This window comes from Nicotiana tabacum, chromosome 10 (genome assembly GCF_000715075.1).
Source record: "Nicotiana tabacum cultivar K326 chromosome 10, ASM71507v2, whole genome shotgun sequence".
Classification (NCBI taxonomy): Eukaryota; Viridiplantae; Streptophyta; class Magnoliopsida; order Solanales; family Solanaceae; genus Nicotiana; species Nicotiana tabacum.
Genome location: NC_134089.1, coordinates 1319586 through 1344808, shown reverse-complemented (window position 1 = coordinate 1344808; position 25223 = coordinate 1319586). Strand labels below are relative to the sequence as shown.

The following is a 25223-nucleotide window of genomic DNA, read 5'->3' as shown; positions in this document are numbered from 1 at the left end:
TCTACATGTATTTGATAATTATTTGATAATTTTTCAATGTTCATTCAATTGTTTTAACTAATCATTTTTTTTATTATGGTCTCTGTTGATGCATGCCTTAATATATGCAACAGACCCTAATGGTAAGTTTATTTATTTATTTTTCCTTAAATCTTTTTCAATAGTACTATATACAATCACCAATAGTTACACTTATGTGATTTTCATGTTATTTCCAACAGCTCCAATGTATTACAATGGAATCTATCATCTATTCTATCAATACAATCCAAAAGGATCAGTTTGGGGTAATATTGTTTGGGCTCATTCAGTTTCAAAAGATTTGATTAATTGGATTCATTTAGAGCCTGCAATTTATCCATCTAAAAAATTTGACAAATATGGAACATGGTCTGGATCAGCAACCATTCTCCCTAGTAACAAGCCCATTATTTTATATACTGGACTAGTAGATTCCAATAAAACCCAAGTCCAAAATTACGCCGTCCCCGCCAACTTATCCGATCCATATCTCCGTGAATGGATCAAGCCCGATAACAACCCGTTAATCGTCCCCGATATCAGTATCAACAAGACCCAATTTCGCGACCCGACAACAGCTTGGATGGGCCAAGATGGTCATTGGAGAATTTTGGTAGGGAGTTTGAGAAAACAAAGGGGATTAGCAATATTGTATAAGAGTAGAGACTTTATAAGATGGGTTAAGGCTAAACACCCACTCCATTCATCTGCTAATACTGGAAATTGGGAATGTCCTGATTTTTATCCTGTATCATTGCAAAGTACTAAAGGTTTAGATGCATCATACTATGGTGAGAATACTAAATATGTCCTTAAAAATAGTCTTGATGTTACTAGGTTTGAGTACTACACTATTGGTACGTACGACAGTAAAAAAGATAGGTACATTCCAGATAACACTTTTATCGATGGTTGGAAGGGATTGAGACTCGACTATGGCAATTTTTATGCATCTAAATCGTTCTATGACCCTGTCAAGAATCGAAGAATCGTATGGGGTTGGACTAATGAATCGGATATTTTACCCGACGATGATATTAAGAAAGGATGGGCTGGAATTCAAGCTATTCCGCGCAAAGTATGGCTCGACCCTAGTGGTAAACAGTTGGTTCAATGGCCCGTTGAAGAATTAGAAACCTTAAGAAAACAAATGGTCCAATTGAGCAACAAGAAGTTGAACAAAGGGGAGATGGTTGAAGTCAAAGGAATCACACCTGCACAGGTTGACTTTTTTTCTACTTTTCGTAATTCAAATATTTTTTTTCCCTTCTTAGATATTTATGCATACTTCTAATATTATATAGTATTTTATTTTTTATATATATAATAATTATTTAAGATGAGTTAGTGAGAATTTATATAGCCGATCTAACTAGTTTGAAAATTAACAGGCTGATGTTGAAGTAACATTCTCTTTTTCAAGCTTGGACAAGGCAGAGCAATTTAATCCTAAATGGGCCGACCTTTATGCCCAAGATGTTTGTGCTATTAAGGGTTCGACTATTCAAGGTGGGCTTGGGCCATTTGGGCTTGTCACATTAGCTTCTAAAAACTTGGAAGAATACACACCTGTTTTCTTCAGAGTTTTCAAGGCCCAAAGAAATTATAAAGTTCTCATGTGCTCAGATGCTAGAAGGTATGTTTCTTCACCCAAAATCCAACTATATGGTGGTATGTGATTGTGATTATTCTACAACTTCTCCCTCTTATCATCAGAGGTGGAGCCAGAATTTGAATTCTATAGATTCTAAACTTACTACCGAACTCATAGCTCGTTTTATTTACTATGTTCACAGTTATACATTATAAAATTAAAAAAGGGCAGCCCGGTGTACTAAGTTCTCGCTATGCACGGGGTCCGGGGAAGGGCCGGACCACAAGGATCTATTGTACGCTATCTTACCCTGCATTAAAAGCTGTTTTTGCGGCTCGAACCCGTGACCTTCTGGTCACATGACAACAACTTTACCAGTTACGCCAAGGCTCCCCTTTCACGATTATATATTATATATATTAAATTATGTTTCTAATACAAATAATATATGATCTAAAGAAATCCATTGGGTTCATCCAAACCCGTACGTAATACTCTAGCTCTGACCTGATTATCGTAAGGAATAAAATCACCTAGGATAAACTGCTTTACAATTAACCAAATGATATTTGTTAAGTTAACTTGCCATTAGTGTAGTTGAAATATCTAACCTTGTGTTATTTGATGGGCAGGTCTACCCTTAAGCATAGTGAAGCAATGTACAAACCGTCATTTGCTGGATATGTGGATGTTGATTTAGTAGGCAAGAAGCTATCTCTTAGGAGCTTGGTAAGTTTGTCTTCATCATATTTTACTCAATATGTTCAATTTTCTCTCTATATCTCTCTCCTCTCTTGTGAATTGTTTTTTATTGACTTTTTACTATTTGTATATTTTCAGATTGATAACTCAGTAGTGGAAAGTTTTGGTGCTGGTGGGAAAACATGCATAACATCAAGGGTTTATCCAACATTAGCAATTCATGATAATACACATTTATTTGCTTTCAATAATGGCACAGAGAAAATCAAGATTGAAACTCTGAATGCTTGGAGTATGGGTACATCTAATATAACCTAATAGATCAGTTGTAAGAATGCTTCACGTCCTCTTAGGTGCGGCCATTTCTCGGACCCAGCATGAACGCAGGATATTTTATGCATTGGGTTATCCTAGTTGCAAGCATGTTTCACATTCCCTACCATATGTATGTACCTCGATGGTACGTTAAATAATTGACTCCGTTATTACTGCTGGTATAAGAGGTAATATACCACGTTATTATATTTATGTTACGACAGTAACAAATATGTCTTAGTCTCAAGTAAGTTTGGAATATATAAATCCTTACTTCTCCATTTAAAAGTTATTGTATGTATGTTAATTTGAAAAAATGCCCATTTTTTAATTATTTTTTGAAATTCACTATCTTTAAATATATGTGTTTACCCTAAAAAAAAATGGATAATAATTGAATTTATGTGGCTTTAAGCATATGCGGATTAATTCAATACAAATGATAAAAAATGTTAGATTAAACAGATAAAGGACATAATAAATTATCAAACCAATTAAGAAGAATGACCCCGAACTCAGTAACAGCTTAATGAAATGCCTGCCTTCGATCCCGGGCTCGCACTAATGAAGAAATGGTGAACAAAAGTAAGAACTTTGAATAACAAAGAAAATAATAGTATATTGCCTTGATATGCGTATTACAATGTGTCTAATGAATAGTGAGACTCCCCTTTATATAGTAGGAAAATTTTACCCTAAATACAATTCCATAAAAAATAAAAATCTCTTGTTTTGCTAATCACAGATTTTCGGCCGATACGTGCCGAGATTCACGCCGTAACATCCGGCTGGGCACGGATATCACGACCCTTTGCTAGTCATGCTCGATTATCTGGTAATGCTCTCCAAAGTTTTGGGATTCGAATCGAACCTGGGGGATGTGGCCCCATTTTCTTCCAAGGGCAGGTGTTTTGCCCGGATCCCTACTTGAGGGGCTCCTTGCCCCGATTCCCGTTCCTTACGGTCATGTCTCTGCTCCATTTACTCCATCGAGAATCAAGATTGTGAGCACCTAATTTTTTACCGTGCTTGAATATTTCTCGCTCCCATCTTCCCACGCGTGTCCCCACTCTTTGTCCCCCACACTTTGTCCCCACTCCACTTTCTCTTATCCCATATGCTTGCCCTCATGCTTGTCCCCCCACACTTTGTCCCCTATCCACTTTCTCTTGTCCCCCATACTTGTCCCCACTCACAAACTCCATACCACTCTCCCTACCCATTAAAAACAACCCCCAATTCAAGGAGAGGGGAGAGAGATGGAAATGATATGGACTGCTCAAAACATGACTGAAGTTACGAGCTTCACATTTCCCGTTTTGCTCAGAAGAAGCCGTAGAAGAATGAACTAGCACCTACAGCTAGCAAGCATCAAGGTTCAGATCAGAGTCTGCATGAACAACCAGTCAAGACTCAAGATCAAGGTTCAGAAGACTTATAAATAGGAATCTTGTAACTTATAGATGATAGGCTTGTTTAGTTCCTTTAGATTTTGATGTAATAACAGGGCCCCGGACCGGAGCCTCGACGGAACCTAGCTCGACTTTCGAACTCATCACTCCATCATTCTTCTTGAACTACACGCGACCTGATTCACTTATAACCCGGGATATGTAGGCTGTCCAAAACCAGGACTCGGTTGCACCTTTTTCTTTTATTTTCTTCCTCTTTTGAATAACGATATGGTCAAAACTTAGTCACACTGCTCACTTTATCTTTTCCTAAAAACTTTTAATGTTTCCAAGCAAAGAGGGGCATGCTGTGAGCATCTAATTTTTTATCGTGCTTGAATATTTCTCGCTCCTGCCTTCCCACGCGTGTCCCCACTCTTTGTCCCCCACACTTTGTCCCCACTCCACTTTCTCTTGTCCCCCATGCTTGCCCTCATGCTTGTCCCCCCACACTTTGTCCCCTCTCCACTTTCCCTTGTCCCCCATACTTGTCCCCACTCACAAACTCCATACCACTCTCCCTGCCTATTAAAAACAACCCCCAATTCAAGGAGAAGGGAGAGAGATACATATCTGGAAAAGAAAACGAGAGAAAGAGAGGATTAACGCACAACCAAAGCCTCCAAAAAATTTTCATCTTCTTTCTTATCTGCTTCTCCTTTCTCATACAGCAGTTGAAAAACCACCATAAACTACCTAAAATTAGTTATGTAAGCCATTCTCTGTTAGTTCCCTGCCTTGTCGGTGTTTCGTCGGAGTTCTGCCATCTTCGACCAGTTCTCTCTACATTTGGAATAACCCAAAACCCAGCTGAAAATTACAGTCCAATAACCACCCTTAAAATACTTACGAAAACCCAGACGAACCTCGAATCTATAACCAAATGCTGCCGGAAACCACCACTAGAGTGAGGCTCAGCTCGAGGTCGTTGGGTTCGGCGGAGTTCTCATTCGTAGATCATTTTGAACTTGCATTTTTCTGGAGCTCCTCTTCATTGTAAACACTGAAAAATCCAGCAATAAAAGGTCTATTTTTCCCCTTAATTTATTTCAGTTCATTCAGCATTACTCTGTGTTAGCGTGTTCTTTTGTTCGTTATCTTGATATATATATATTAATTCAACTCTTTCTAGATATAGTTTTAACAATGCTTTGGGCTATATATTTCTGTCCCTTTTAGTTAAAATATTTGTCTTGGTTGGTATGTTGACTGGTTCTTTGGAAAATTTCCTTTAATTATTTCATTATTCTTTTTGGCATTTTTATTTTATTTGAAAGTAATTTAATGAATGTTTGAGATTGTGAGTTGCTTATTTACGTTGATGGATTTCCTTTAGCTCATGAGTTAGTATATTAAATTGGAGTTTTTAGACTTTAGTAAAGAAATGCTTTAGGAAGTACTAGATTTAAATGGGTAAGGGGCTCCGACGGTAATAATATGATTGAGTTGAGTTATAAGATAGCTCATTTATTATAAATTAATAGATATCAAAATAACTCAAAAGATAGAATACTAGGAACTAATTAAGTTGCAAATATCTCTAAATATATATGGATTACATGTCAATACTTTAAATTGCTAAAATATTTCTTGACTTCCAAAATAACTCCTTCCATAATTCTCATGCCTTGTAATAATCTCAAATTTAGGAAAAATAATAATTCATAAATATTCGTAGAATGCTTTAGGCGCGCTCTTAATTAATCAAATTATCGTGATTATGTATACGTTCGCGTGACGTTATTACGATTTTCAAAATTAAAGGCAATGTATGCGTTCTCGCAACTCTGACAGAACAATCTTAATAATAATAAAAGTGTTCTCAATTGTGCACATCCACGCATGACATGATTTTTAATGCGCCAAACAAAATGGGAACATGTACACGTGACTCGTTTCAAGATAATCCTTAATTACGAATAATCAAGCATTCAAAAGCGGATAGATAAAACATGGAAATAAATAAATCATAGTTTATTCAAAATCAACTCAAGCCAAGTTGTAGTCAATAAAGCGACCATGCTAGAACCACGACACTCGGGAATGCCTTACACCTTCTCCCCGGTCAACAAAATTTCTTACCCGGACTTTATTTTCGCAGATCAATAATAAAAAAGTCAAATCTTCCTTTGACTAGGGATTCAAATAAAAGGTGATTTAGAACACCCAAAAAAATAATTTCAAGTGGCGACTCTGTAAATAAAATAATCCCTACTCAAATTTGTCATTTTAATTGGAAATACTCTTTAACCCACCATCCATAACACACATTATCTTTTTGGGGGCATAAAAGAAGGTGTGACAGCTTTGGCGACTCTGCTGGGGACTTCAAGAATTTGAGCTTGTACATTGACTTTATTTGGCTTTATTAATTTTTGTATATATTGTGATTTATTTGGTCCTAATGTGTTACTTGTCGAGTTTTTATCGTTTTGATATTGTTAAACTGTACATATAAATTGTATCTTCTCTCGCATCCCTCTGAGTCTTCTGATAATTAGTTATGTTATGTTTGCCTACCAGCATCACAAAATTTCTGTCTTGAGATAAAACCAGTTAGCCTACCAGCTTCTGTGAAGGATTTAGTCACACATGTTTAGGCGGGAGAGCCGTTAGCTAGCCAGTGCTGTTCTACTACTGGTGACGCTTGACACTCCTCGGCTCGGGTTGTCCGCCCGGGTAAGTCAGGTCTAGATACCATCTCCTTTAGGATTTACAAACTTAGAAGAACAAGCCACAAACAATGAATATCCCTAGTAGGCTACGCTTTATTTGCATCATGTGCATTTGACTTAGCAGCACTCGACACCGAGGTCGAGTTCTGTTTTAGGACAGACTTTGTTGAGACCATTATGTCATGTTACGTGCTACTTATTGCATTATTTGGGAGGCTTGTATGTCGACTGGCTTTAGCATATATCAGTTGAACGAAAAGAGAAAAAATGATGTGGTTTAGTGCATATGGTTTTTAAAGATTAATTTTCATAAAAAAAGAAGAAGAACATAGTCGATTCCACTGAACTACGCGGGTCTGATTCTCACCGGATGTGAGATACGTAGGCAAACCTCATAGGTTCCGGCCCCCAATTTTCAAAAATCCCAAAAGATATTTTCCTTTAATTGCTTCTTTAGAAATTTCTTTTTTTTAGACCAAAAATCCAAAAATATTTTCTTCCTTTTTAAAAAAAAAAAAAAAGTTTTTCACCCAAAATCCAAAAAAATATTTTCTTTCTTTTGAATTTTTTTTTAAAATTTTTAAAAAAAATCAAAATTCAAAAAATTCTTTTTTCTTCTTTAGAAGTTTTTCTTTCACCAATTCAAAAAAAAACAAAAACAAAAAATAAAATCGAAAACAAAAATTGAAAATATTTTCTTTGCTAGGAGATTTTGTCGGATTAATTGTATATGAAAAAAATAGTTAGTTTATCTATTTTATTTCTCATCCACCGAACTACGCGGGTCTGATTCTCACAGGATATGAGATACGTAGGCAAACCTCATCGGTTCCGGCCCCAATTTTCAAAAAAAGAAAAATTCAAAAATAGTTTCCATTTCCTTGATTCCCTCTCTAGAATTCTTTCCTTAGAAAATCCAAAAGGAAATTAAATCCAAAAATATTTTCCTTCTTTTTCGAAGCCTTTCATTCGAAAAAAAAAGAACAAAAACAAGCTTCAAATCAAAATCCAAAATATTTTCTTCCTTCTTTAGAATTCCTTCTTTTTAAAAAAAAATTCAAAATTTCATAAAAAGTGAAGAAGAAGAAGAAGAAGAAAATAAGAGCGTCAATAAGAAGCTACCTCATAAGCCGGAATGAAACATGAAGCCTCCAAAAGCATGCTAGAAATAGTGACAATGATAGGAGCATGACACATTATGTGTGATTCATATCTATAAAATGCTTAACCCTAACACGTTTACTGTCTCTTACGTAGTAAGCTTAAGGTGGTTGGTTTGTGGTGAAACTGGCAACACACCATTACTTCACTAGATCTAAGGGAGCAGTAGTAATGGCCAATAATGATGAGATCGAGCTGATCAGTGACGACCCCCAGGGTCAATCAGTTGAACAAGAGTCGGAGGAAATAAGAAAATTGAGACAGCAATTGTCTTATGTATATCAAGCTTGGGTGTCTGGTCAGCCTCCACCCCGGGGTCCCTCAGAGGGAACTTCCACAGTACCCCTGGCTACTCAACTACCGCTCCATGCAATGAGCGACCACATTCTACCACTAGGGTATGTTCCAAACTACAGCCTCCACGTTGCTCCTGGTACCTCTAATATGCGACCTCTAGTCGCACCGGTCAAGAACACTCCTCTAGTCGTATCTGGCGCACCGACATACACAATCCCGCCTCCACCTCCTGTGACGAGGCCAATCAACGAGCCACCATCTCATGCTTATGATGGCCAATACTACTCTCCAAATATGGCTTTCGGGGTCTCGGTTCCATGTAATCAGACTCTTTAGTACGAGTCACCAGTGGAAAATGAAAAGCTTGCCAAGACGGTTGAGCCGGATGAGATGGCCGGGAAAATGAAAAGTGTTGAATAGAATATAAAGAACATACAAGGACTAGGGGGTCACAAAAGTGTTTCATTCAGTGATCTATGCATGTTCCCTCACATCCATTTGCCACCAGGGTTCAAGACCCCAAAATTCGAGAAGTATGATGGACACGGCGACCCTATCGCCCATTTGAAAAGGTACTGCAACCAGCTGAGGGGTGCAGGTGGAAAAGAAGAATTACTGATGGCTTATTTTGGGGAAAGTCTTGTGGGGGTAGCCTCCGAATGGTTCATTGACCAAGATATCTCTCACTGGCATGTCTGGGACGACATGGCCCAAGCCTTCGTCAAACAATTTTAATACAACATAGATATTGTGCCGGATCGCAATTCCCTGTCCAATATGAAGAAAAAGCCGACTAAAAGCTTTAGAGAGTATGCAATCAAGTGGAGGGAGCAAGCAGCTAGAGTTAAGCCACCTATGGATAACCACGAGTTGATCACTATTTTTCTGGAGGCTCAAGAGCCTAATTACTTTTAGAACATGATGTCCGCAATGGGTAGACCTTTTGCGGAAGCGATCAAAATAGGAGAAATGGTCGAAAATGGCCTCAAGACTGGCAGAATTGTAAGTCAAGCTGCTCTCAAAGCCACCACCCAAGCTATCCAAAATGGGTCGGGAAGTTTGGCAAATAGAAAGAAGAGAGAAGAAGGGTCCATGATGACTTCGGGATCTAGGGAAGTTCAAAGAGGGGCATCGCACCCTTATGTGCAAGTTCAGCAGGGGCAATCCAGCTACCCTCAACATCACTATCCCCCGCCAATTCCTCAGTACTCTGTGGGACCGCCACAATATACAGTGTTTAATGCTCAATCATATGCTCGCCCTCCCAATCAACAGGTACGGGCACTAGCTCCAAGATTCCCCCGACCTCAGCAGCAAAATTTTTGGGCACCCTACAATGCTCGTCCTAGGCAGGATTATGGTCGAGAGCAGAGGCCGATGGAAAAATTTACTCCATTGGCTGAATCATACTCTAGTCTGTTCCAGAAGTTGAAGCAGATGGGCGTGATTGGACCCATCGCTCCCCACCATATGCATCCCGATTCACACGGATTTTAAGCAAATGCTAGATGTGAATATCATTCAGGCGCTCCGGGGCATAGCACTGATGACTGTTGGACCCTGAAAAGAGCCATAGAAAGACTCATTGTTGAAAAATTGATTGTAGTCACGAATGGCGAGGACCCTCCTAATATGACCAATAACCCGTTGCCAGTACATAATGATGTTCATTTTATGGGAATGATTGGCCGAGATCATGAATACAAGCCGGTTGGTCGAGCAGAAATGACAGTGGTAACGATTCAAGAGGGAACCAAACTGGAAGTAAGTCCAAGCCTAGATGCACCGTTGATTGTGAAAGGTGCCCAGAGCTCAAAAAGGGCAACTTTATTTGTTCCAAAAATCTTGAGGTTGGAAGTTCGCTCCAATGTTCCAAGCCCAAAGTTATACTTCCTTGGAGGTCACTCATCACAAAGGAGAATCAGGGGGGTACGACGGGTATAATAGAGCCGATCATAATCAGGCCTGCCACACAACCCCGTGTAACAAATACGAAAACCATCCCTTGGAACTACAACAAAACTGTAGTAACCTACAAAGGCAAGTCAATCATAGAAGAAGTGAGGGAAACTCGAGGTTTGACTCGATCAGGGAGGTGTTACTCTCCAGAAGAGTTGAGGAAGGCTAAGCAAATCAGAGAAGGTCAAATGCCAATAAAGAAACCGGTCACTGAAGAAGAGGCGGAGGAGTTTTTGAAAAAGATGAAAGTTCAGGATTACTCAATCATTGACCAGCTGAGAAAGACTCCTGCCCAAATCTCTCTGTTATCTCTGCTCATACACTCAGGAGAGCATGCCCGTGTACTAATCAAAATCCTGAACGAGGCACATGTCTCAGAGAATACCACCGTGAATCAGTTAGAGAAGATGGCCAATAGATTTTTTGAGGTGAACAAAATTTCCTTTACTGATGATGAACTTCCTGAGGAGGGATCCGGTCACAATAGGGCTTTGCACTTGATTGTCAAATATGAGGGGCATTATGTGAAGCGAGTCATGGTTGATGGAGGCTCGAGTGTAGATGTATGCCCACTCTCTACCTTGCAAAGTATGAAGATCAATACAGACAGGATCCGACCCAGCAATGTTCGCATCCGGGCTTTTGATGGCGCAGCGAGAGATACTATTGGGGAGATCAACCTCATTATGATGATTGGGCCTGTTGATCTTGGAAGGCCATGGATCCATACGGCCCGAGCTGTGCAATTCACCTTACATCAGATGCTCAAATTCGAGCACGACAGACAAGGAATTATTATTCACGGAGAAGACGAGTCATCCATTTATAAAGACCCGTTAATCCCATGTATTGAGGCCAAAGAAGGATGTGAGTCTATTGTCTATCAGGCTTTCGAAGTGGTTGATGTGGACCATGTTGAGGAAGGAAAACCCATTCTACATCCGCGTCTCTCCGCCACATCTGTAATGGTGGCTGCACTTATGATGAGACAAGGTTATGAGCCAGGAAAAGGTTTGGGGGCATCATTGCAAGGAATTTCAGAACCCATTTCTCCGTTCAGTAACAAGGGTACTTTTGGTTTAGGCTTCAGGCCAACACAAGCGGATAAAGACAAAGCCAAGCACCGCAAAAAGTACAGGTGGGTCTTGCAGCAACCTATCCCTCACATTTTCTACACTTTTGTCGAGCCACGATTCAAACATGGTCAAAATTCCACGGCGCATGCAAACATTGATGAAATTTGCCATGGCCTCAGGCAGATGTCTTGTGAAGTGAATATGATCCAGGCTGGTGAAGGCACTAGTCGTGCCGATATGCAACTAATTGGCCCAGACACCATGCTCAATAACTGGGAAGCAACTCCTCTCCCCACAAGGAAGGAGTCTTGGTAGTTGACTTTTGCAGTTTCTTTCTTTTGTACTTTGGGTTACTTTCAGGGTTGTAATCCAAATATCTTAGTATGATTGTTTTATTTTGACGTTAACCCTTCTATCCTTTCAAATTCAATGAAATGCAGTTCAGTTTCGTATTAAATTTTGTATCTTTTCCTTTTCCTAATTCCTGCCATTTTATTTCCATTTCAGTTTTGTTAATGCCGGCTTTAATAACATGATATGCATGCGGAATTCATGCCCAGATCTCAAAAAGATGTCTAATTTCGAAATAATCATCAAGAGGTCGAATATGATGAAGATAAGGTTTTTGATGAAATAAAAAGAGAGTTGGAACAATTTGAAAACAAGCCTAGGCCCAACCTCAATTAAACTGAGCCAATTAATATCAGAGGTCATGAAGAAGTCAGAGAAACAAAGATAAGCATTCATACTGAACAAAAAATCAGAGATGCCTTGATTCAACTTTTATTTGAGTATAGAGATGTGTTTGCCTGGTCTTATGATGATATGCCTAGTTTAAGTGCCGATTTAGTGGTTCATAAGCTTCCCACGTATCCTGATTTTCCACCAGTCCAACAGAAGCAGCGAAAATTTAAAATGGACATGAGTGATAAAATCAAAGAGGAAATAATGAAGCAATTGAGCGCCAATGTTGTTAGAGTCGTACGATACACCACCTGGGTGGCAAATGTTATGCCCGTGCCAGAGAAAGATGGAAAAACTAGAGTCTGTGTTGACTACAGAGACCTGAACAAAGCAAGTCCGAAGGATAATTTTCCTTTGCCGAACATCCATATTCTTGTAGATAATTGTGCAAAGCATGAGATATAGTCGTTCGTGGATTGCTATGTTGGGTACCACCAGATTCTAAAGGATGAGGGTGATGCAAAAAATACTGCTTTCACCACTCAGTGGGGTACCTATTGTTACAGGGTCATGCCATTCGGTTTAAAAAATGCAGGGGCAACTTACATGAGGGCCATGACCATCATTTTTCACGACATGATGCACAAAGAGATTGAAGTATATGTCGATGATGTCATCATAAAATCAAAGACACAGGCTGATCACGTGAATGACTTGAAAAAGTGCTTCAAACGGCTTCGAAGGTGTGACCTTAAGCTCAATCCAGCCAAATGTGCGTTTGGGGTTCCATCTGGGAAACTCCTCAGTTTTATAGTCAGTCGGAGAGGCATCGAATTGGATCCATCTAAGATAAAGTCCATTCGAGATTTGCCACCCCCGAAGAACAAAAAGGAGGTCATGAGTTTGCTCGGAATGTTGAACTACATCAGTAGGTTCATTGCTCAGCTCACAACCACGTGCGAGCCCATCTTTAAGTTGCTGAAAAAGGATGTTGCAATCAAGTGGACAGACGATTGCCAAAATGCTTTTGACAGGATCAAAGATTATCTATCAAAACCCCCTGTACTGGTCCCACCTGAACCTGGTAGGCCTTTGTTTTTATATCTATCGGTGATGGATAATTCCTTTAGATGCGTTCTGGGGCAACATGATGCGACAGGCAAAAAGGAACAAGCAATATATTATTTGAGCAAGAAGTTCACCAATTATGAGGTTAAGTACACCCTTTTAGAAAGGACATGTTGTGCCTTGACTTAGGTCGCTCAGAACTTGAGACATTATCTTTTGGCCTATACTACTTACCTCATATCCAGAATGGATCCTCTGAAGTATATCTTCCAAAAGCCAATGCCCACCGGCAGGCTCGCAAAATGGCAAATCCTGCTCACAGAGTTCGACATCGTCTATGTCACTCGCACAGCGATGAAAGCACATGCTTTGGCCGATCATTTGGCAGAGAATCCAGTTGATGATGAGAACAAGACACTTACCACATACTTACCAGACGAAGAGGTCAACTCAATAGAGGAAGTAGTTCCAGACGACAACCCTCTATGGAAAATGTATTTTGATGGAGCTGTCAATATCAAAGGAGTTGGGATTGGGGTAATCCTCGTCTCACCTATTGGACAATATTACCCTGCAACGGCCAGACTTCATTTCTTCTGTACCAATAATATGGCAGAATACGAAGCCTGTATCATGGGTTTGAAAATGGCCCTCGATTTGGATGTGCATGAACTATTGGTTATGGGAGATTCTGACTTGCTTATCCGGCAAGCCCAAGGCGAATGAGAGACTCGAGACATCAAGGTTATTCCATACAGACAATGTGTACAAGATTTGAGCAAAAGATTCAAATCCATCGAGTTCAGGTACATTCCCAGGTTTCACAACGAGCTAGCCGATGCTTTGGCTACTTTAGCCTCGATGCTCCCTTATCCGGGAAACACCCATATCGATCCACTAGAAATCCAAGTTTGGAATCAACACAGTTACTGCAATACAATTGAGACAGAACCAGATGGTGAACCATGGTATCATGACATAAAATGATTCCTGAAAATGAGAGAATACCCAGAGCACGCCAAAGGAGATCAAAAAAGAACTATAAGGAGGCTCGCCAGCGGTTTCTTCCTGAATGGGGAAATTTTGTACAAAAGGACCCCAGATTTGAACTTGTTGAGATGTGTAGATGCCATAGAAGCTGAGCGGATCATGAGTGAAGTGCATTCGAGTTTATGCGGACCTCACATGAATGGATATGTTTTGGCGAAGAAGATTCCACGTGCAGGGTATTATTGGCTTACAATGGAGCGAGATTGCTTCAATTTTGTTTGCAAGTGTCACCAATGCCAGATTCATGGTGACCTGATTCACTCGCCACCTTCGGAGTTGCATCCCATGTCCTCTCCTTGGCCTTTCGTTGCTTGGGGAATGGATGTTATTGGGCCAATTGAGCCAAAGGCTTCAAATGGGCATAGATTCATTTTGGTTGCAATTGATTACTTCACAAGTGGGTGGAGGCCGTCACTTTCAAAGCAGTCACCAAGAAAGAAGTGGTAGACTTTGTTCATTCCAACATCATCTGCCGCTTTGGTATCCTAAATACCATTATCACTGATAATGCAGCCAATCTCAATAGTCATTTGATGAAGGAGGTATGCGAGCAATTTAAAATTATGCATCGCCATTCTACCCCTTACCGGCCAAAAGCCAATAGAGCCGTTGAAGCAGCGAACAAGAACATCAAGAAGATTCTTAGGAAAATGATCCAAGGTTCGAGACAATGGCATGAAAAGTTGCCTTTTGCTCTTTTGGGATACCGCACGACTGCTCGCACATCTGTTGGTGCAACTCCTTATCTATTGGTATATGGGACGAAAGCTGTAATACCGGCTGAAGTCGAAATTCCCTCTCTTTGGATCATTGTGGAGTCGGAGATTGAAGATACATAATGGGTAAAGACCCGATTAGAACAACTAATGCTGATTGATGAAAAACGGCTAGCAGCAGTGTGCTTTGGCCAGTTATACCAGCAAAGAATGGCGCGCGCTTACAACAAGAAAGTGCGTCCAAGGCATTTCGAGGTAGGCCAACTCGTTCTGAAACGCGTTCTTCCACACCAAGTAGAAGCTAAAGGAAAGTTCGCCCCAAACTGGAAAGGACCCTACATCATCAAGAAAGTGTTACCAAAAGGGGCCTTGCACTTGGTAGATGAAGAAGGACGGGTACCAGACATGACTATTAATGTAAATGCAGTCAAAAGATATTATGTCTGATATATATCCACTGTGGAACTTTCACAAATGATTTTCTTAGATCGAGATGACGAAGGCTACCATTACTCGCTATTCCAAGCAAGTGTCACCCTTTTGTTACCCCTTTTAACCTGTATTTTTCTTCCTTGTTTTCCATTTTTCTTACCAAAAGTGTCACCATTTTTTTGAGTCATTGAACTACGTCGACCTGATTCCGAAAGGATATGTAGGCAGCCTTACTCTGGGTTCGGTCCCATCGCAACAAAAATTCATATTCCCAATACTCCAAAATTGGGGCAGAAGTTTGTTTTTATCTTACGGTTTTCCCGTAGAAACAGTTCCAAACGTTGTAATTCAGTTCAAGGTTCTTTTCGCCTTTTTCTTTTAAGAATTTCTGATCGATCTTTGAGAATACTTGAAGTCCCCATGCCAGGGGCATTGGCCAACCTTCCGCATGAAAAAGAAAAAAGAAAAAAGAAAAGAAAAGAAGAAATGAGAGAGTCTTATCGGTAAAAACCCGTTTGAGCACTGTAAGGCGACAGTGAGCAGAGAAATGCAAGATTATTATTGGTGAAAACCAGATGGGCACCATAAGGCAACTGTGATTAGATAAATGAGAGAGGTCAGTTAGCGAAAACCCGCAAAGGGCGCTACTAGCCGAATGAGGGTCTTCGATGCTCCAGCATGAGCACAACCAACACAGTTTCAAGATCAACATTTGCGACGTATTTTGAGAATTAGACAGCTCAGACAGATCAGGCGTCCAGTCCAAAATGCATGTCATGATTCATTGAAGTCGGCACATGTCTCCAGATAAGTCTCCTTATTTCTCTCCCCGAAAGGGACACCTTTTATTTAGACACAATTCCTTTTTCACTTCCAATTGCTCTTCTATTATTTTCCATAATTTTTCTTAGATTCCCTTTTGGTCTAATCTTGCATCAAAAGCAAAGCAAAAATGGCTGTAAAACTGTCTATAGTTTTCCCGTTATACCGAGCACAATTTGGAGCATATACGGCATTGACGAAGGCAGGAATCCATCTGTGATCTCTTTTGATAAGGCGGACAAAGTGTCTCAAAGAAACTGAAAAGGTCGCCTAAGCAATACTTGCTTCATGAGAAAAGTTGATAAGCACTACAAACACAAATTGGTTCTGAGTGCAAGACAACTAGGTTTGATTTTAAAGAAAAATTGCTTTGCCTTAGATACAAGGGTTAACGGTACCGTGGACATCCGGGTATGAAACAGCCAGGGGAGACGTCATAAAGACAAAGTCTCCAGAAAACGATACAAAGTATCCGAGCATCTCGGTACCACTCTAATAGAATCAGTTCTTCGACAACGGGGTGTCCGTGAACTCAAACTCTTCAGTGCATCAAGGCCACAAACCGACCACCACTTTAAAAACTCACAAATTTTCTTTGTTTGAAGCAGGAACAAAATAGTGCAGAATGGCGGTTCTCAAAGGACGAATGTCACCAAATGTAAGCTCCTTAAAATCTTCAGCATGCATCACTATTGTCCATACCTCTCATTTTCATAGCTTAACCCAGGCAAAACCTTTTCACCGAGGGGGATCCAGCTCATAGGTCCGGGTAGAAGTACTCTTCGCCTAGGTTATTTTACGTAGCTTAACCCAGGTAGAACTATTTTCTCCTAAGGGGATCCAACTCATAGTTCCAGGTAGAAGTACTGTTCGCCCAGGCTGTTTTACGTAGCTTAACCCAGGTAGAACATTTTCACCTAGGGGGATCCAGCTCATAGTTTCGGGTAGAAGTACTCTTCGCTCAGGTTGTTTTACGTTGCTTAACCCAGGTAGAACCTTTTTCGCCTAGAGAGATCCAGCTCATGTTTCCGGGTAGAAGTACTCTTCGCTCATGTTGTTTTACGTAGTTTAACCCGGGTAGAAACTTTTCGCCTAGGGGGATACAACTTATATTCCGAGTAGAAGTACTATTCGTCGAGGCTCTCTTTTCATAGTTTAACCCTGGTAGAATCTTTTCGCCAAGGGGATTCAGCATTTGTTTTCAGTAATACAAGGCGCCAACCCCTGGTTACATTTCCTTTTCAGTAATACAGGGCGCAAACCTCTGGTTACATTTCCTTTTCATTAATACAGGGCGCCAACCCCTGGTTACATTTTCCTTTTTAGTAATACAGGGCGCCAACCCCTGGTTACATTTCCTTTTCAGTAATACAGGGCGCCAACCCCTGGTTACATTTCCTTTTCAGTAATATAGGGCGCCAACCTCTGGTTACATTTTTCTTTTCAGTAATACACGACGCCAACCCCTAGTTACATTTCTTTTTCAGTAATACAGGGCGCCAACCCTTGGTTACATTTCCTTTTCAGTAATACAGGGCGCCAACCCCTGGTTACATTTCTTTTTCAGTAATACAGGGCGCCAACCCCTGGTTACATTTTCTTTTCAGTAATACAGGGCGCCAACCCCTGGTTACATTTCCTTTTTAGTAATACAGGGCACCAACCATTGGTTACATTTCTTTTTCAGTAATACAGGGTGCCAACCTCTATTTATATTTTCTTCTCAGTAATACAGGGTACACCAATCCCCTGATTATATTTCCTTACCAGCATAGGGTACACCAATCCCTGATCTCCTTACCAGTATAGGGTACACCAATTCCTAGCTGTGTTCTCCAACATAGGGTACACCACTTCCTAGTTGATTTGATTTTAAATGCAGGATACACCACTCCCTGGTATCATTGCCAATATAGGGTATCCCATTCTCTGATCACATTTTCCCAACATAAGGTACACAAATCCTTAGTTGAGACATTCTTTTGGGACAATAAAAAAAATCATCATGACCTTTTCAGGGTACACCATTAATTTCTTTTTTATTTATTTACTTTTAATAAAGATGTAGTTTAGAATTTTGTTACAATAACTCACGAAATTTTTCCTAGTGAAAACTGGGGCAGAAAAATTTTGTTTTTTTGTTTGTTGTAATGTCTGAGCAGGTTTTACCTCGAGGCACAAGATTCGAGATGAACAAAAGAAGAAGTTTGAATCCAAAATAAAGAAAAGGAAAGGAAAAAAAAAGTGAATCCAAATACAGAAGCAGATGGAAATGATATGGACTGCTCAAAACATGACTGAAGTTACGAGCTTCATATTTTCCGTTTTGCTCAGAAGAAGCCGTAGAAGAATGAACTAGCACCTACAGCTAGCAAGCATCAAGATTCATATCAGAGTCTGCATGAACAACCAGTCAAGACTCAAGATCAAGGTTCAGAACACTTATAAATAGGAATCTTGTAACTTATAGCTGATAGGCTTATTTAGTTCCTTTAGATTTTGATGTAATAACAGGGTCCCGGACCGGAGCCTCGACGGAACCTAGCTCGACTTTCGAACTCATCACTCCATCATTCTTCTTGAACTACACGCAACCTGATTCACTTATAACCCGGGATATGTAGGCTGTCCAAAACCAGGACTCGGTTGCACCTTTTTCTTTTATTTTCTTCCTCTTTTGAATAACGATATGGTCAAATCTTAGTCACACTGCTCACTTTATCTTTGCCTGAAAACTTTTAATGTTTCCAAGCAAAGAGGGGCATGCTGTGAGCACCTAATTTTTTACCGTGCTTGAATATTTCTCGCTCCCATCTTCCCACGCGTGTCCCCACTCTTTGTCCCCCACACTTTGTCCCCACTCCACTTTTTCTTATCCCCATGCTTGCCCTCATACTTGTCCCCCCACACTTTGTCCCCTCTCCACTTTCCCTTGTCCCCCATGCTTGTCCCCATTCACAAACTCCATACCACTCTCCCTACCCATTAAAAACAACCCCCAATTCAAGGAGAGGGGAGAGAGATACATATCTGGAAAAGAAAACGAGAGAAAGAGAAGATTAACGCACAACTAAAGCCTCCAAAAACTTTTCATCTTCTTTCTTGTCTGCTTCTCCTTTCTCATACAGCAGTTGAAAAACCACCATAAACTACCTAAAATTAGTCATGTAAGCCATTCTCTGTTAGTTCCCTGCCTTGTCGGTGTTTCGTCGGAGTTCTGCCATCTTCGACCAATTCTCTCTACATTTGGAATAACCCAAAACCCAGCTGAAAATTACAGTCCAATAACCACCCTTAAAATACTTACGAAAACCCAGAAGAACCTCGAATCTATAACCAAATGCTGCCGGAAACCACCACTAGAGTGAGGCTCAGCTCGAGGTCGCCGGGTTCGGCGGAGTTCTCATTCGTAGATCATTTTGAACTTGCATTTTTCTGGAGCTCCTCTTCATTGTAAACGCTGAAAAATCCAGCAATAAAAGGTCTATTTTTCCCCTTAATTTATTTCAGTTCATTCAGCATTACTCTGTGTTAGCGTGTTCTTTTGTTCGTTATCTTGATATATATATATTAATTCAACTCTTTCTAGATATAGTTTTAACAATGCTTTGGGCTATATATTTCTGTCCCTTTCCAGATATAGTTTTAACAAAGTTTTGGGCTATATATTTTTGTCTCTTTTAGTTAAAATATTTGTCTTGGTTGGTATGTTGACTGGTTCTTTGGAAAATTTTCTTTAATTATTTCATTATTCTTTTTGGCATCTTTATTTTATTTGAAAGTAATTTAATGAATGTTTGAGATTGTGAGTTGCTTATTTACGTTGATGGATTTCCTTTAGCTCATGAGTTAGTATATTAAATTGGAGTTTTTAGACTTTAGTAAAGAAATACTTTAGGAAGTACTAGATTTAAATGGGTAAGAGGCTCCGACGGTAATAATGTGATTGAGTTGAGTTATAAGATAGCTCATTTATTATAAATTAATAGATTTCAAAATAACTCAAAAGATAGAATACTAGGAACTAATTAAGTTGCAAATATCTCTAAATATATATGGATTACATGTCAATACTTTAAATTGCTAAAATATTTCTTGACTTCCAAAATAACTCCTTCCATAATTCTCATGCCTTGTAATAATCTCAAATTTAGAAAAAATAATAATTCATAAATATTCGTAGAATGCTTTAGGCGCGCTCTTAATTAATCAAATTATCGTGATTATGTATACGTTCGCGTGACGTTATTACGATTTCCAAAATTAAAGGCAATGTATGCGTTCTCGCCACTCTGACGGAACAATCTTAATAATAATAAAAGTGTTCTCAATTGTGTGCATCCACGCATGACATGATTTTTAATGCGCCAAACAAAATGGGAACATGTACGCGTGACTCGTTTCAAGATAATCCTTAATTACGAATAATCAAGCATTCAAAAGCGGATAGATAAAACATGAAAATAAATAAATCATAGTTAATCCAAAATCAACTCAAGCCAAGTTGTAGTCAATAAAGCGACCATGCTAGAACCACGGGACTCGGGAATGCCTTACACCTTCTCCTCGGTCAACAGAATTTCTTACCCGGACTTTATTTTCGAAGACCAATAATAAAAGAGTCAAACTTTCCTTTGACTAGGGATTCAAATAAAAGGTGACTTCGAACACCCAAAAAAATAATTCCAAGTGGCGACTCTATAAATAAAATAATTCCTACTCAAATTTGTCACTTTAATTGGAAATACTCTTTAACCAACCATCCATAACACACATTATCTTTTTGGGGGCATAAAAGGAGGTGTGACAGAGGTGTCCAACGGGCTCGATTTCACCCGTTATAGATAGTCCCCTCGTTTCTCGGGGAGTAAGTTTACTGAAACGACGAGAAACGACATATGCACTTTGATTCCTTCATCAATACGTCGTGACAGAAACGACAAAGAATCTGAAACGTCCCGTCTGTCATGTCATTATGATTTCAAATACGCGTTAGCCATCGGCAGGTCATCCCTGAATGCAAAATGGCGCAAAACCTCTATAAATACTTTCCTCATTTGTTCATTTTTTACCTTTTGGCCAAGCTTCTACCTTCGAGTTTTCAGGAAATCACTACCCTTCTTCACACTCTAATATTTTTATCTCCGTTCTTCAATACTTCTCAGTAAGTTGCAAGTTTTTACCTAATTTTTACCCAAATCAGCGCACTCGACTTTTCTTTTTTCAACCTTTCTTCATACTTTTCAAGCTTTTTTCAGATAACAATGGCTAAAATGATGGATATAAATTATTCATGTAATTTCATATGTAAAAAATAAGTTTTTAAAATAAAATATGAATAATGATATCCAATCCTCGCATATTTTCTAACAAATATTGTAGGAAGAAGAAATTATGAAAAGAAGGAAAGAGGCTAAAAGACAAGAGAATGAAGCAAAGCCACAGTTGCACACATCATCTTCATATTCGTAAATATGGAATATACATATGGGCATGGAAAGAGATAATTAGAGATGAAAATGAGCATAGTTGTATATGTGAAATCTATATATGCAAGGTCACATTCGCATACATGGAACCTACATTTGCAAGTCTAACTCATGAAGTCAAGAATGGAAGCAAAAGAGTTATAGATGCATATGTGAAATCTATACACGCAAAGGTCACATTTACATATATGGAACCTAGATTTGCAAGTCTAATCATGAAGTCTAGAATGGAAGCAAAAGAGTCATATATGCATGTGTGGAATCTATATTTGCAAAGGTCACATTCGCATACATGGAACCTACATTTGCAAGACTAACTCATGAAGTCAAGAGTGAAGCACAAGTGACATAGTTGCATATATGGAATCTACATATACAAATGTCACTTTGCATACATGGATTTCACATTCGCAAAGGTGGAACATGACAAAAGCTACTCATCTTTTCCTATAAATAGCAAGCTCTCTTTGTATAAGGAGATTCAATCTTTGTAAGACAAGAACTAGTCTTAGTCTTCTTTTCTTATAGTAAAAGTATTTCCTTAATCTTTTAAATATTTCTAGTCTTCTAAATATCTTTTTTAGCTTTTCTTACTCCATAATGGAGTAATCTCTTTTCGTTGGGATAGTTGATAAAGCTTGATATATTTTATAATACTATCTTAGTTTTTATATATTCTTGGCTTGAAACTTTTTATTTACATTTCACACTGTGCTGAAATGATGATTTTTAATTACTCTATTACCAAGTCTATATATTTTATCTCTAAGTTATTCATATATTAATTTTGTAATTCTCGCGAAACAAAATTAATATATAATAACTGATGAATAAAATAGTAGAGTGAAAGTAATTTTTCAGTAAATTATTATTTCAAGTGAGTAATCTTGCGTCCGGGCCCATTACCCCTTCGATCTCCATTGTATGGTTGATACATATCCCTGTTCAATCTTGTTTCATGATCGACGGTTCTTTTGGATCTGTCACTAGTTCTGATGGGATAAACGGATCCGGAAGGGGCCTCGAGCTGATCATCTTCGACCCTAATTTTTGATTGGTACCTGTTATGGATGTCGGCCCAAGTTACCGCCGGGTACTCTATCAAATTTTGTTTCAACTGTTGTGAAGCCAATGAGATTTGGGGGTTGAGTCCTTGGGTGAATGCCTGAACGGCCCAATCGTCCGCGACCGGAGGCAGATCCACCTGTTCCATTAGAAACCTCAACACGAATTCCCTGAGCATCTCGTTTTCTCTTTGCTTTGCTTTGAAAAGGTCTGATTTCCTAGTCTCGACCTTAATGGGCCCGGCGTACGCTTTTACAAAGGCATCTCCAAGCATAGCAAACGAGTCAATAAAATTAGAGGGTAAGTAGTGATACCATATCATAGCTCCTTTTGACAAGGTCTCTCAACTTTTTCAGCAAAACGGATCTTGTCATTTTCCAAATCGTTTTCCTTGATGGCGCACGTGTAGGAGGTCACATGTTCATTTGGATCAGTTTTTCCATTATACTTCAGAATTTCGGGCATACGGAACTTCTTTTTGATCGGCTTTGGAGCTGTGCTCGGAGGAAAAGGCTTTTGGACAAATTTCTTGGAATCCAGGCCCTTCAGTATCGGTGGTGCTCTTGGGATTTGATCGACCCTGGACTTATAGATCTCCATTTTTTTGTCGTTGGCTTCGATTTTCTTTTCTCCCGATTTCACCCGTTTTGTCAGTTCCTCAAGCATCTTTATTATCTCGGGGTTGGTCCCGGGTTCAGCTTCGCCCGGCCTTTTTATGACCGGTTCATTTCTGCGAGCATTTTCCCGGTATGGTTCGGGCTCAACTCTGCTGGGGGCGCGGCTTTGGTTCTGCAACTAGGCTATTGCTGTATGTTGAGCCTGTAACATTTCGAATATCAGCCACAAGTTGATCCCATCAACTTCGCCGTCGTATGTACTCCGGGCTATCGATCGGGCTCCCTCGCGAATGTTGTTTTCAGGGTCAAGTCAAGTTTGCTTCGACAGCCAGGTATGAGATAGCATCGATCGGATCCACGACTGGGACTCCGTTAGGGTCAACAGGGGGCACCTCGTTACTGGACACCACGTTGTTGTTCTCGCCATGGTGACCGGACTCAGAATCAACGTTCAAATTGGCAGATTGGGAGTTTGACATTTTTGATTTGATGTGGAACTAAAAGCTCAAAGAACAAGTGTAAAAAAGAGTGTGTTATGAAAATTTGTATCAAATTGTCACTATTATCCTTAGCCCCACGGTGGGCGCCAAACTGTTTACCCTCAAAAACGGATAACAATTGAATTTATATGTGGTTTTAAGGATATGCAGATTAATTCAATACAAATGATAAAAAAACGTTAGATTAAACAGATAAAGGACGTAATAAATTGTCAAACCAATTAAGAGGAATGACCCCGGACTCAGTAACATCTTAATGAAATGCCTGCCATAGATCCCGGGCCCGCACTAATGAAGAAATGATGAACAAAAGTAAGAACTTTGAATAACAGAGAAAATAAGAGTATATTGCCTTGATATGCATATTACAATGTGTCTAATGAATAGTCAGACTCCCCTTTATATAGTAGGGGAGTTTTACCCTAAGTACAATTCCATAAAAGGTAAAAATCTTTCGTTTTGCTAATCACAGATTTTCTGCCGATACGTGACGAGATTCACGCCATGACATCCGGCTTGACATGGATATCACGGCCCTTTGCTAGTCGTGCTCGATTATCTGGTAATGTTCTCCGAAGTTTTGGGATTCGAATTGGACATGGGGGACGTAGCCCCGATTCTTCCAGGGCAGGTATTCTGCCCGGACCCCGACTCGAGGGGCTCTTTGCCCCGATTCCGATTCCTTACGGTCGTATCTCTGCTCCGTTTATTCCATCGAAAACCGAGGTGTCCAACGATCTCGGTTTCACCCGTGTACAATACGCAACAAAAGGGATAGCAAATGACAAAAGACTCGTTCTCAGAAAAGATGGTAAAAACTCGTTGAGCAAAGAAGCAGCAGTAAATTTTCCAAAACAACCGCTCTGCCATTAAAATCAATTTTCTTAGATAAATATTATCCAAAAAAATAAGATATAAAATTTGTCCTATCCATTTAATTATCCTAAATAAACTCTCAATCCTTGAACCAAAACAAACATCACTCTTCTTTTTCAATATAAATACTCCTCAAACTTTCCATTCATCTTCATTCCCCAGTTTCTTTCTCCACATGAAAAGGGGGATTAAAAAAAATTAAGTATATAAAGTAAATAGTATCTGTCAAAGCCCGATAGAGAAAATGGAGTTATGTAACAAAAGCTCTTCTCGTTGGGCTTTGCCTATCTTAGTTTGTTTCTTTGTAGTTTTATTATCCAATAATGGAGTTTTAGCTTCCCACAAAGTTTTTATCCACCTACAAGATACAAGTGCTATAAATATCAAAACTGTCGGCAGAACTGGTTATCATTTTCAACCCCCAAAGCATTGGATCAATGGTACGTACTCTACATACGTGGGTTCTGTTCTTTATATAATGTATTATTAATTAATTTTTCTTACGCATGTACATATAGTCCGAGTAGACGTAGTGAATTTTGTTTAACATGCATGTTGAGTCTAGTCTAGATTTGCCACAGAATAACGCATCATCGATTATTGAAAAACTGTGAATATCTCTCTCATCATCTACGTCAACTGGGTCATCGACA

At 39.4% G+C, this 25223-nt stretch overlaps 1 protein-coding gene across 2 annotated transcripts in view; it reads left to right on the top strand.

Annotated features, from left to right (window-relative positions):
• The window catches only part of LOC107773859 (beta-fructofuranosidase, insoluble isoenzyme 1-like), a 29514-nt gene that overhangs the window by 912 nt on the left and 3379 nt on the right, over positions 1-25223 (top strand). The window contains exon 2 of one of the 2 annotated variants that reach the window (NM_001325170.1): positions 222-586. In NM_001325170.1, coding sequence (NP_001312099.1) covers positions 222-586 — 365 coding nt within the window. Of the gene's footprint in view, positions 1-221; positions 587-24719; positions 25011-25223 lie in introns of those variants that run through there. The other variant, XM_075222387.1, reaches the window with a different exon arrangement.